The sequence below is a fragment of the Anticarsia gemmatalis genome, chromosome 5 (genome assembly GCF_050436995.1).
Source record: "Anticarsia gemmatalis isolate Benzon Research Colony breed Stoneville strain chromosome 5, ilAntGemm2 primary, whole genome shotgun sequence".
NCBI lineage: Eukaryota > Metazoa > Arthropoda > Insecta > Lepidoptera > Erebidae > Anticarsia > Anticarsia gemmatalis.
Window position 1 is genome coordinate 7,771,780 of NC_134749.1, and position 13,016 is coordinate 7,784,795.

Genomic DNA, 13,016 nt, shown 5'->3' on the forward strand with positions numbered 1-13,016 from the left:
TATACTCGACGATGGAGGCATGTATGAAATATCAGATAGGTAGGTAAACCCGCGTTTCACCATGTACAATGTTAGTCTTAAGTAATAGGGAGCGAGCCTATAGCTATAAAACGGGCACGTAACCATGCATTCTCCGGGCTACCGTTGAAAATAATCTTATACTAAAATAAATAAAAAATTTAGTTTTGTCGGACCTGGGAATCGCAAAACCGGAACCGAACCGACTGCACCACAAACTGAGACAGTTGACAATTTGATCATTTAATCACACACAATCATGTGAAATTAAATTCACACATGTAATTATTATTGGTTAGTACCTATATACCGTATCAGTATCGTGTGTCCATGACGTTAGCTTGACAAGATAATTTATTAATTAGCCTCCAATAACTTAGACTATGTAGATTTATGCATTTCTTGACACTTTATTAGGAATTTCACACTGGCCATTGTAATTACTGGTCTTGTCAAGCACGTTTATGCATTCACGTAATCTCCGCAATTGATTGCCTATTTGGCGCGAATAAAGCGATACTGAACGGTATAGCTGCGCAGACGCAGAGAAGGGTTTCTAAAGTTTTTGAGACAACAGAATGTTTGAGGCAGGAACACATCAATCTCTTCCGCACAATAATGTCCTCCTAGCCGGTGGTGGCTGAGGCGGCCAGTTCCATTGAAACCAGCCAACGGTGCAGGACTTTTGTTTATAGTGTCCAAGTGTGTGCACAATACACAGATTCACTCTCTATTTCCTCATATCCCTGTAATCCGGCTAAACCGACACGATCAGTGCGAGCTCAGGCGCAGGACCGATGTCTTTAGGTACATGATATCTGAGTTTATTTCCCACTAGCTGACCCGCGCAAATTCGCTTGCGTCACATAAGAGAGAATGGGTCAAAATTTTCCCCGTTTTTGTAACATTTTTACTGGTACTCTGCTCCTATTTGTTGTAGCGTGATGATATATAGCCTATAGCTTCCTCGATAAATGGGCTATCTAACACTGAAAGAATTTTTCAAATCGGACCAGTAGTTCCTGAGATTAGCGCGTTCAAACAAACAAACAAACTCTTCAGCTTTATAATATTAGTATAGATTAGTATAGATACAATAAAGCTTAATATAAACATCGTAAGAACGCACCCTCATTATTAAGCCATTAGCTTGAATAGACGAGATACCTACTATTCGGTTGATAACTAACATAACTAGAGTAACACATGTAAAGAACACGATTATAAAAATAACATTACAATTTATTAGATAGGTGCTTTAACTGATATTGCATTGCATTTCCTATCATATTATGGAACAATGATTTGCAATAATAATACACTGAATTCATGTAAGTAGGTGAGAACGAAAGCTGTAAGGCTGTACGTTATTGACGAAATTAAGCTATTAGAAAACATTAAAAAACCTAATGCCAACGTTTATGAAAACGTAAAACTACCTAGGTAAGTATTCATGTAAGTACTAAAACACGAAACATAGGTACATAAACACGAAGTAATAGAACCTCAGTGAACGTTTTCTATCCTCATGAATATTCGTATTAGGTATTTACAATATTACAGTAATTTTAACAGCTCCGATGCAATCCTCAGGAAGCCATGTGGCCGTGTTACACACTTTCGGTAACATTTAACGCGCCATAGACGGATACAGAGGCCGAAACAAGTTCCGAGGTCGAAAATACTGATTTTACTGACCAAAAATTCAAAAATACTGACCAAATACAGACCATTTCTAAACCGTTTTTCGGGTGAATGGTGAGAAATAAGAAAAATACCGTCGAATTGAGAAGTCAAAATCCTTTTTTTAAGTTGGTTACAAAGCTTATTTTCAGTTATTGATCTCCACCATCCCCATAGTCCCCCCAATCAGGTCTTACAAATTTTCAATCAGGTCTTACGAATTTTCAATCAGGTCTTACGAATTTTCAATCAGGTCTTACGAATTTTCAATCAGGTCTTACGAATTTTCGATCAGGTCGCGTGTCTTGACGCGAGTTTAGAAGTTTTTACCAATTCCAATAAAAGTGCGCAACGGCGCTAAAGAATTTTCACTTCAAAAATATTGATTTCAAAAAAATAGTAAATTTTAGTTTGCTATTCTATTGAAGTCATGTGATGCTTCAATACATGTATATATTACGCAGATCATCCACATAATATCAAGCATCCAAAGCAGCCCTCTGATATCATTACTGGGCAAATTGTGAATGTAAGATTGGCCAACAGCAGAGGGAAACAAAAAAAAATTGTTGAGTTTGGAAAAATACTGACTATACTGACCGATTTTCTAAAATACTGACTTTTACTGACCAGGTCCAAAAATACTGACTTTTACTGACTTTACTGACCTGTTTCGGCCCCTGCGGATATAAAACGAAGCAAACAACAATTATGTAAAAAGGTCTTCATGGTCATGAATGCAACGATTACAATAAGCAAGCGATCAAATTTTTTGAGTATATGTATGAAATATTCTAACCGGTCCACTTGTATTTTTTGGACCCTATTTGTTAAGTAATTATTTTTTTAATAGAATAAGGTAGGTATATCATCTTATTAGCCTTAAAATAGAGATAACTTCAATGTTTTCAATCTTCGAGAATCATATTTTTAAGATATTCCTTTAGCTTTTCGGCTTTTTCTTTATTACATAATAACTATAGATGTCGGTCGAAACGAACAAGGTAAGAAAAGGTTAATTTTCGCATCACAGGTACGATTATAAATATTACCTTTGAGGTATATCTTAAAGTGTAAGGATATTCATAAGAAGCATTTTCATGTTTATAAAAGGGAGTCTAAAAAAAGATCTGAGATAAAATTCATGAACCATATATTTGTACATTGGTTTAGACAATCAGCCGAGTGTGATCATGTTGTCGGTAGTCTCTGCGTGCAGTTGATGGTTGCTGGCCGTCGACGCCGCTACTAAGTGATGCGGTCCTACCAGACAGTGCTGCAGGTTGCACCCAGTGTCTACCGTAGCTCCCGTGTATACCACGCAATCTTGAAGGACGCAACTGCAATGAGAAAATGATTGTTTAGCATAATGCCACTACAAAATTATTTTATAGCGAATTTTTACTCAAATGAAACTACTTTTTTATAATTAATAACAGGAAGAAAGCATCAAAATGTATGTTGGTTTGGTATTATTGGTATACAAAAAAATAATGCTACTAACGCCATCTAGTCTTCTTTTTTGTAACAATTCAATGTAGCACTCTTTAAAGCTTCTATGTGAGCATTTAGTTATTTTGTAATATTTAATCCAAACACAACTCATTATAATGCTCGATTATATACGGGTAATACTTCCCAAAAATAGTAGATAAAATAAATTAAGAAGAAGGAAACATACAGATATCCGCAGGTTTAAACTGTACCTAATATTTTTTTTGTAGCTTTTATATTGAATTATTCTACTTACCCTTCTTTAATTGTGACATTATTCATCAATATACAGTTAGTCAGTCTAACTTTGTTCTCAATTGTACAGTTAGCACCAATAAAAGAGGATTTAATAGATGTTTTTTCACTAACAACACTCTTTTCTCCAACTGTACTAGATTCATCTATTTGCTTTGTTTTTACTTCACTGTTTGGATGGAATCTTTCTGAGAGAGGTGAACCGGTCAGATCTTCCCATTTTGACAATATCTGAAAACAATAAAAATATTAAATACTTGTTTCTGTTTTAGCTCTAAGAATTGTATTTTTTATTACACAAAGTTTATGAGCAACCCTTTCAGTGCTGATGTTAAGTGATTTTATGTAAAACTCTAACAAAATATAAACTTGAATTGGATGATTTCCAAAGATAAGTAGATTCATGCGGTTTTTTCAAAAGATAGAACAGTATATATTAGTGAAAACTGTGTAAAAATGTTATTGCTAACACAGTCATGTTGAAGGATAATAATCATAATATGTAGTGACATTCCGTATGAAATATATATATAGCTTACCTTACTATTAGACAAATACAATGCTGAGAGAGTATTAACTCTTATACCAAAAGTATTCTTGTGTGGTATGTGTGCATAGCACCTCAGAGTATCATTGTAGTAAATTCCTTTACTGCCCAGCCTGTGATCGTTATATGCAGTCATATCCCTGATTTTACTCTCATATCCATTCTCTTCAGCATAATCAAATATATCTTTATTTAATTCAACATTTTTCTCCGAAGTGCCTTTCTTCTCATTTGCATTTTTAGGCTTGGACAGTTGCTTCTTTACAATATGAGGAATAAGCTCTCCTTTGACAGAAGTAAATTTGTCAGATTCTACCAAATAGTTCAGGACCCAATGTTTCATTACATACACATGGGCATCTAGCAGTCTACTGTACATACTTATTGAATCATATTTCTTTATAAGAACTCTCGGTATTGTAACAGTTTCCTCAAAGTCACTAGCACTGGCTAAGAAGACGAGTCTTTGTGTCTCTTTATCAATGCAGACTAGATCTCTGTCCGGTTTGGCTTTTGTTTTAGGACCGGGGAGCTCTATCCACTCTTCCGGACCATTGTTGAAGAATAAGCTGGTGAGTGCTGCATCATACTTTCTATGAAGGTTCAAGACTTCATTTAGATTGATATCAGTAATAAGGTCTCCAGATATAACAAGTAAGTCTGTAGTGACCCTGCTACTGATATGTTTCAGTGAGTTTGCTGTACCCCAGTCTTCATCTGAAGGTATCACTATTAATTCATATTTGATCTTCAAAGGACATTTTTCTAAGGCATTTAGAATATTAGATTTGTCTTCATCAAGAACAACCACCAAGACTTCTGTAAAAATCATTTAAAAATCAGTTAATAAATAGGTTGCAGCAGCACATTAGTATTTGTGACATGCTATGTTATAATGAAGATCACATTTGAGTTATTTAAAATTTATTTGTTTTTTTAACCTGAGTTCGAGAAACTATTAAACAACAAACAACTTTTGAATTAGAAAAGAACCATGACACTGGTTTGCTGATATAAATTTCTGCACTCAACAATTGTGTCATATCACATAAAAATGTAACAAGCAGATCAGCAAAATATGGTTTACAACGATTGTTTGCATAGAGACATGTAGAGAGGCATACCTTGAAACCCAATTCTCTCAAGCAAGTTAAGAGAGTACCACAGAACAGGGTATGGTCCTACAGGCAGGAGACATTTGGACACTGTACCACCAACGTCAGGGAGTCGGGAACCTCTCCCAGCGGCAAGGACTACGGCTTGAAACTCCAATATCTTATGCATTCTTATATCTGAAACAGGATTAACATTTTTATGAACTGATTTCATCATTACTTTTGATGAACGCGAATTTTGCTGAACACGTCAATATGATGAAGTAGTGTACCTTTTAGTTACAATTGAGTATAAAATAACAATGTTTTCACACACTTTTCATTATAACCCCATAACAAAAATTCTGGAAATATTGTGCAAAAAGACAACACGTCAAGCACGTCAATTGAAAATGACAGGTCAAAGACAAGAGACAAGATAAACGATAAGTGAAAAGGAACGTGTCGATAACATGGCATATCTGTCTTTTTAGCTCGTTAGAACGCTACTAGCTTAACTAGCTTAACTCAAAAATAAAATAAGACGTATTTATATTAAAAGAATCAGTACATAGGTAAGTTTCATGGACTTTCTCTTACTGCCCAATGCCCATAGTACCCACCCACTCATTTCAGTACATTAAAAGAGGTTAACGCAAACTTTCTGAACTGTGAGCCTTAAGTTTATCAATATGTTTTGTGTTTTACTTTTATACTACTGTATTTCAAATAAAACAAAGAAAATACTAATATGCAGTAAATATTATAAACCTTATGTAAGCGAGGATAGCGTAACGAGCAATAAAACAACATATTATAGAATATTTATGTATTTATTATAAAATTCATAGCTTCTTCAAAAGTAAAGACAGCCTTATTTTTTTCTAGTAAACGCGTTTTACAGTTTTTAAACCATGTGACTAAAATATATAATATATGTATCAATAAAATGCGCTTGCAGAAACGTATTTTCCCAGTTCAAATATTTCCTTTCAGTGATCCCTGTAAAATTGTTACTGAATCACTTTCTTCAAATCCTGTAAACATATATATAAAATTCATAAATAAAATATTTTTTTTTATAATTTATTTCAGTCTTAGGACCGTAGGTGCCTTAATTATAAAGGCGAACGGCAGGTTTATATGAAGAATTCGTACAGCTTATAAAATGTCATGTTTAGGTTTACTTTTTGTATTAATTGGTAGCTAATATGCTAGACAAGCTTATTTTAAAATTCTTATATTTTTAAAAGTTGGGAGGTAAAAGTTATGTCCATTTTTAGAAGCCCCGATAGTTCGCTAAATTGCTCAGATGCTGTCAAAACCACAATCCAAAACAACAGCAAATTAGCGGATGCCTAGACGTCAGACGAAAAGTGACGTCTCATGAGATTTTCTTTTTCTTTAGTTGTCAACAAAATATAAGCCATAGACCAAAAATTATTATTTAAATAAACAAATACTTTCTAATTAATCCGGACTTCTAAAAATAATACTCCCAAATAAAAATAAGTGACTTAGTCCCCTTAATAAGTGGTACAAATTCTGTTACGAAACAACACAAACTTTAAGCTGTACGAAATCTGCCGATCTCCTTTTAATTTTATATCCTTTTAATAGCAAATTAAAAATATAGCAAAGGAATTTATAACAAAATATCGTAGTACCACATAAAAAGTTACCTTTAACTTTTCCATGTTCCTCTAATGGTTTTGGCTTAGAGGGTTTCTTATTACACGGTATACATGGTACCCTTTCAGGTTGAGATACCTGGTAGGCCTGAAAACAGTATTTTTTATATGTTTAATAATATAAATGTTATTATAATTAATTCGAAAAAGAGAGCGGTTCAATACTTTTCCATCTGTCCCTATTTCCGTCACGGGTTCCTTGCATAATGACGTCATGATTGTAGCGGGTGGAACTTTTGGTGGTCCTTGGATAAGAGTGTGTGACCCACCGCAGTAACGTTGACAGAAATGAGCCCTGTGGAACAAATTATTTATATAATGCATGAGGAGAATCGATACTTATGGTTGTAATTATTCATTAATTATATGATGTGCAATTAAATAGATTATATCATGTAATTTTACCCTGTTAGAATGGCAGGCAAAATGTAAATAAAATAAAATAGCTATTTAAAATTCTAGCTCTTTACCTTTCGTCTCTCGGATGTTTAATAGGTAAACCCGGATAGCACAATTTATGATCGCCATCTCCTTTAAGATTCTCTTTATCGTCCGACGATTTCTTAGTAGAGAATTTCGCAAGCATCGGTAATGGTTCCGGTTCCACGATGTCCATATTGGCTGGAGTAGAGCAACAAAGGCACTCTGCATCTCTGAACAACTTCTTTTTGACAATAGCCGTTTTTGGTTCTCCAACGATATCTAACATTTCTTGCATACGGCCTTTTAATATGTTCAAATATTTGTTTATTTCAAATCTCAAAGAATCAACTTGTATGAGGTCTGCTTTTTCTCCAAGTTCCCGCAGAAGATCGTCTATAGCTTTCTACAGAGACAACATGATGATGTTATTAATAAAATCTTGTCAAAAATTATTGATACGATGATAAAACATTAGGTGACAGGTGACACAAACACAGTCATTACCTGCCACACGATTTCTTGATTGTTAAACTTATCGTATGCAGCACTTATGCGCTGTTCCAGATCACCTCGCACAGCGTGGAATTGTTCTAAAGATACGAGTCCGTTTAAATCTGCAATGCCAGCTTTGTCGCGTAGAGCATCAGCTACCTCTTCACGATCAGATTTCATGTCTCTTAGCATTTCTATTTGTTTCAATAAACCCTATAAACCATCAACGGATGTTAGAACTAAATTCTTTCGAAGAATAAAATCTCTTAATACGTTACTAACTTTTAGATCCATTTTTAAGGAGTGTTGGATTTCCTGTAATTCTTTTTGACGATTTGACATAGTTTCGAAATCCATTTGAAGACCGCTGAAACTGTTGTTTAGTTCAGCCACCGCTAGAAATTGATAAACAACCAATCCGTCATATATCACACCATCAACCTTTTATTATCAAAACAGCTACGTATAGCTTAGTAACTAATTATAATCTTTACAAAGAACTCACCGACTGTGTCTCCTCCTGTATTGGCTAGGGCTTCAGCCATAGATTCTAGTCCAACTTCTAATTCATGTTGCATTTGAGTCAATTGTTCTTGGTAGTTTGTCATCTGCGTCCAATTTGTAAAGTTTCAAAATAATATTGTAATGAGTTGGACGATACACAAAAACAGTGTACTTACTCATAAAATGTAATTTCAGAGCACATAGGATCTACTATATAAAACTTGGTAGCTGTGGCGTAATTAGAACCCCATGGGCTCGTGGTAAATTCTTAAGTTCTAACCTGAATACATCAGGTCGAGGGCTTGTGGCAATCTGCCGATTTGACATCCCACAGTTACACTATTGCTAGGTATTAAGATAGACTATACATTAAAGCGGTATAAGATAAATGGACCGCCGCTGACCAATATAAATATCTTTGGGAGAAAAAAATTACCTGTGAGGACAATCCCGTGTCGAGTGTATTTATTTGTTCCGCGTAAGCGGCGACAAGATTTTCTAATTTGGTCATTTTCGGCCCAACATTTATACATGTTTCCAACCTAGATTCTGTTGAGTATAAGAAAATGTAGTTCAATATTACTTTAAGACAATAATAACTTTTTTAACAAAGCAAGAGTGATGTGTAAAGATCTTTGACGGTCGTTACGAATAGTCAGAAGCTTGAAAGACTGACAACTAGTCTTACCGAGAAGAATCATGTTATAACCCAGGCGACTGGGACGTAGAGGTCTGATAGTCAGGCGCTCCATGTAAAATACTGGTATTTACTTGCATCCGGTGAGACTGGAAGCTAACTCTAACATAGATTAAAGAAAAGCTAGGCTGATTACAAGAGTGATGTGTAAACATACCCAAATTACTAGAAATTCTATAAGCTTGTTCAGCGTTTGTTGTATTGCGAGATGTTATTGCCGTTACTTTTGCCATTAGTTCTTTGGATACCTCTTGTAATGCATTACTAAAACATATTATTAAGGTTACTTTAGCTATCAAGTTTAAAGCTGTTTTTAATATGAGATAATACTGCATAGTACTTTGATTCTTACTCCAAGTCTTTGTAAGTAACAAGATCTGTTCGAACTGTCTGTTTCATCTCATCAGTAGTATCTAGGTTTTGCACAGCCATTTCAGTTTCAGGTTTATGTGCGAAAGATTCGGCCGAAGGTTGAGCTAATTGAGCTGGTGGAGTTCTGCTAGGAAGACGCTGGGCACTTGCAGCTTCTTTTACTTTTTTAGCTGATTTTGGAGATTTCGTGGCGCCTCCAGCTGCTATATCAAAGTCTTCCTACAAATATTTCAATTATTACATTATATTAGAAAAAAAACTTTAAAATTGGTTTTATGGTTTATAGCTTACAAAATCAGTTTGATAATAATTATTGTTTTATCTCTGTGATACTTTTGACACTTACGTCTAATACAACGCCTGGCGTTTTACTAGCTACTTCAGTAACAATCCCTATCATATTTTGGAGCACTTTTTCTGCGGCTTCTAAACGAGCCGATAGTTGAAGTGCTGCCATAGCATCGGTGAGTGATGCACTTTTACGGAGTTCCTCCATTAATTCAGCATTTTCAGGAAAAGTAGCGGAGCCTATTGGTCCAAACTTCGATCTAAGCTCCCCAACAATCGACGCTAGCTGCTCGAATTCTTCTTTCGTTACAACCGATATCCGAGGTGTGCGACCTAAGACCATACAAAAACATCATCAGGTCACATTGGCGTAAAAGTAGATTAATAAACTTTATTATAAACTACTTGAAGAAATGTATCAGACGTAAGTACTTACTCGTAGTACTTTTAGTTTTGCTGACGCTGGGTACTCTTTCAACTGTTGTCAAGACATAAATATATATGAGAGTTTAATATAATAAAATGTTATGTCAGCGAAAAAATCTGATTAATATAAAACTTCGTCTATCCCATACTTATTTCAATACAGGTTACAGAATTGAGACAAAGATAGGTATGGCGAAAATTAAAGTGACAACCTAAAGAAAACATGAACATGAGAGCGACTGAAATCCCTACATGTTTAATATTTCTATCTATTGGTTGGTGCAAGCTTACCGACAAGTAATTTTTCGTATTGAGCTTCTGAAATTTAAAGTAAAATCAGTATATTTCTATAAAGACAATTCATATAAATATAATTACGATTATTTTAAATAACGTCGTTCTATAATTTACTTACCCATAGCATCCACTGAAGCCATTGGAGTCGGTGACTCCGCGGGTTGTTCATGAGAATCTGCTCTCTGTGGCAATGCATTTAAAATTATATATGGATCTAACAGTAAAAAACTACATAATATATCATTTATCTATGCAACAAGAGGATTCCCTTCTTGCTGGAAAACAGTGTGATTTACCAAAAATAACTGGTTTGCAGACAACAAGCATTTTTAACAACGCGATGTCGCTTTTTGTCTCTTAAATATTCTGATTACTTTCATTGCGAATCCATCAAGCCAATGGCACTACACTTGTATCATTTATGATAACTGTGACTTGTGTTGTATTATATCTACATAAGTAATGAATCATCACCTTACCTTCATAATCAGCTCAGGAGCTAGAACAAAACAAAACCAAAAGAAAACACATCAAAACAAAAACGTTTTCCTGTTAAATCTCTTACAAATTTGCACCTGATGGATGATACGAAGTTCTTTTTCTCTCGAGTCGAATAAAGCCTCCAAGGCTTTCTGGTAATCCACTGGCTGTACAGTACATGGACTTAAAATTGTTGTTATGGGCTTAATATCTATAAGATAAAACGAAGATTACCTGAGCGCCGCCTCCTCCTTCTTTTACTTTGACTCTACCTGCTTTTGATCCTCCGGTAGTTTGTGTAGTCGACTTATCCGAGGGACCTCTTGCAGACGATTTATCCGATGCATCTCTTCCAGATGACGATTTATCCGTCGTAGTGGTATCTCTTTCAGACGTTGATTTATCCGAGGGACCCTTGTCTGATGTCGATTTATCCGTTGTTGTTGTAGTGTCTCTTTCAGACGTTGATTTATCTGTGGTAGTCGTTTCCTTTCCGGATGTCGATTTTTCCGTTGTTGTGGTCGTAGTGTCTCTTTCAGATGTTGATTTAGTTCTGTCTGAAGTCGATTTACTCGAAGAGTCTCTCTCAGACGTGGATTTATCAGAGGCGACTTGTTCAGAGGTGGATCTCTCTGAAGCGCCCGGTCCAGTGGTGGATTTACCCAAAACACCTTGTCCGACTGATGAAGGTTTTTCCATTGGGCCTTTGTCTCCGGTTGATTTTGTAGAACCGACTGATTTCCGTCTTCGAGCAGCTGCCGCCGCCTGGCCACCCGGAGATTTAGCACCGCCAGGTTTCTTTTGTTTCTTTTTCATACCATGCATTTTGACTTCAGTAACTTTTAAAGATGTCTGGGATTCCTCATATGGGTAAGGAAGGACAATTTCAACGCGTCGTTCTAATATCCTTAATTGTCTCGCCAGGAGATAAAGGACTGTCTGTATAAGTTTGAAATTCACCGTATTCCCCTAAAATGTTTTAAATTAAATAGTAACTAAATCGTATTTGCAATAAATTCTTATTATAATAATTATTATGGCTTTCTTTACTTACATCCTCATCGCCGAATGCAGTATCAATAATTTCTCTAACATTCATGATCTCCGAAGTGTTTGAATTAGAAGACATGTTGTAAGAATATTACAAAGCACTTTATTATAAGAATAATGATAATAATCGTAAAATATTACATAAAATTAAATTCTTCGATCTAGTAACCAATGATTGTTTGACATTTATTACCTGTCCGTCATGCACTGTCTTTAATTATTTTCTCTATGAAATTCAGCAAGTACGATTTACTCAACCGCACCTAAGCTACCTCTTCGGTATGATTTGGCAAGTGCTTATAATTTATGGATAGCGATTTATATTTATTATTTGTCCACGACTTCGCTTCGTCCGCGTGGTTTAGTGAGTAAGTGAATTTCCATACAAACATTCAGCCCGCTTTCTGCCCCTTTTTAGCGATAAAAAGTTGCTTATAAGGCTATGATAGACCTTTCTTAAGATCGGTTTTATCTCTGTTCTAACTGTAAACGTTAAAATCCGTTCAGTAGACGTGAAAGCGTAAAAGACAGACAATCCGGCATTAGGGGCAATTATTATTAGGAATAACTAAGTCAATCAAAATCTAAGCTAGGTTTTTGTAAAACTATGCAAACTGAATATTAACTACTTACATTAAGCGCCGCCTGGTTTGTAAATCTTCATTACTAAGTATACGTCATGTGAATAATGATTGGATGTTTAGGATAAATAAAATGAGTAGTCGTATAGAAACATCAGTATATTTCACGATATTTACAAGATTTCCTTTATAAATATCAATAGGTACTTATAAAAAATGTGAAAAATTTAAAAATATTATGATATCAATAAAACAAAATTCGTCCATATTTACAATGTTTATAATAATTAGAAAACATATAAATACTAAAGCTTCCTTCAAACTGGTTTCGCAAATTATGTCTTTGACTGACTTCCACATAAAATTAACACAATGTTTTATCACATTCTTACAGTCCACATACTAAATTATTTTTTTACAGCAGTTATGTTGTAACACTTGCACTCGTGATTGAAGGCAGCCAAATTGTATTGCGCCTGTCCGAAGAGAGCTTAATTAAAACGATTTTCTTATAAGAACACAAACATTTGCGATCAAATTCAACTTCAGTGTTTATTTGTTTGAAATAAATCCATGCACGTGGTCGAATCGGTCGAATAAACTTATGCGCCTGAAAAATTGTTA

General features: G+C 34.9%; 2 protein-coding genes across 2 annotated transcripts in view; both read right to left on the minus strand.

Moving 5' to 3' along the window:
* Nucleotides 1-2,837: 2,837 nt before the first annotated feature.
* eIF2Bgamma (eukaryotic translation initiation factor 2B subunit gamma) lies at nucleotides 2,838-5,535 on the minus strand. Its single transcript, XM_076114547.1, has 5 exons — nucleotides 5,385-5,535; nucleotides 5,122-5,289; nucleotides 3,990-4,816; nucleotides 3,452-3,681; nucleotides 2,838-3,041 (listed from the first exon to the last, which is right to left on the minus strand). The coding sequence occupies exons 2-5, from the start codon at nucleotides 5,279-5,281 to the stop codon at nucleotides 2,879-2,881; spliced, it is 1,380 nt and encodes a 459-aa protein (XP_075970662.1). The 5' UTR covers nucleotides 5,282-5,289; nucleotides 5,385-5,535; the 3' UTR covers nucleotides 2,838-2,878.
* Nucleotides 5,536-5,993: 458 nt separating this feature from the next.
* Nucleotides 5,994-13,016, minus strand: part of LOC142973258 (uncharacterized) — a 47,963-nt gene continuing 40,940 nt past the window's right edge. Inside the window, exons 8-24 of the mRNA XM_076114896.1 lie at nucleotides 11,816-11,902; nucleotides 10,996-11,730; nucleotides 10,857-10,928; nucleotides 10,400-10,463; nucleotides 10,276-10,302; nucleotides 9,995-10,036; nucleotides 9,617-9,891; nucleotides 9,251-9,489; nucleotides 9,056-9,162; nucleotides 8,638-8,750; nucleotides 8,203-8,305; nucleotides 7,980-8,092; nucleotides 7,710-7,910; nucleotides 7,253-7,608; nucleotides 6,948-7,077; nucleotides 6,774-6,870; nucleotides 5,994-6,128 (exon numbers count right to left, since the gene is read on the minus strand). Of these exons, the coding sequence (XP_075971011.1) occupies nucleotides 6,070-6,128; nucleotides 6,774-6,870; nucleotides 6,948-7,077; nucleotides 7,253-7,608; nucleotides 7,710-7,910; nucleotides 7,980-8,092; nucleotides 8,203-8,305; nucleotides 8,638-8,750; nucleotides 9,056-9,162; nucleotides 9,251-9,489; nucleotides 9,617-9,891; nucleotides 9,995-10,036; nucleotides 10,276-10,302; nucleotides 10,400-10,463; nucleotides 10,857-10,928; nucleotides 10,996-11,730; nucleotides 11,816-11,902 (2,820 nt within the window). The 3' untranslated portion in view covers nucleotides 5,994-6,069. The remainder of the gene's footprint in view (nucleotides 6,129-6,773; nucleotides 6,871-6,947; nucleotides 7,078-7,252; nucleotides 7,609-7,709; nucleotides 7,911-7,979; nucleotides 8,093-8,202; nucleotides 8,306-8,637; nucleotides 8,751-9,055; nucleotides 9,163-9,250; nucleotides 9,490-9,616; nucleotides 9,892-9,994; nucleotides 10,037-10,275; nucleotides 10,303-10,399; nucleotides 10,464-10,856; nucleotides 10,929-10,995; nucleotides 11,731-11,815; nucleotides 11,903-13,016) is intronic.

Excerpts from the sequence above, each read along its gene's own strand:
- eIF2Bgamma (XM_076114547.1), bottom strand. The coding sequence starts at position 5,281 with ATGCATAAGATATTGGAGTTTCAAGCCGTAGTCCTTGCCGCTGGGAGA. Across the intron at positions 4,817-5,121 it reads TGAGAGAATTGGGTTTCAAG|AAGTCTTGGTGGTTGTTCTT; the intron begins GTATGCCTCTCT and ends TGATTTTTACAG. Across the intron at positions 3,042-3,451 it reads AATGTCACAATTAAAGAAGG|TTGCGTCCTTCAAGATTGCG; the intron begins GTAAGTAGAATA and ends TTCTCATTGCAG.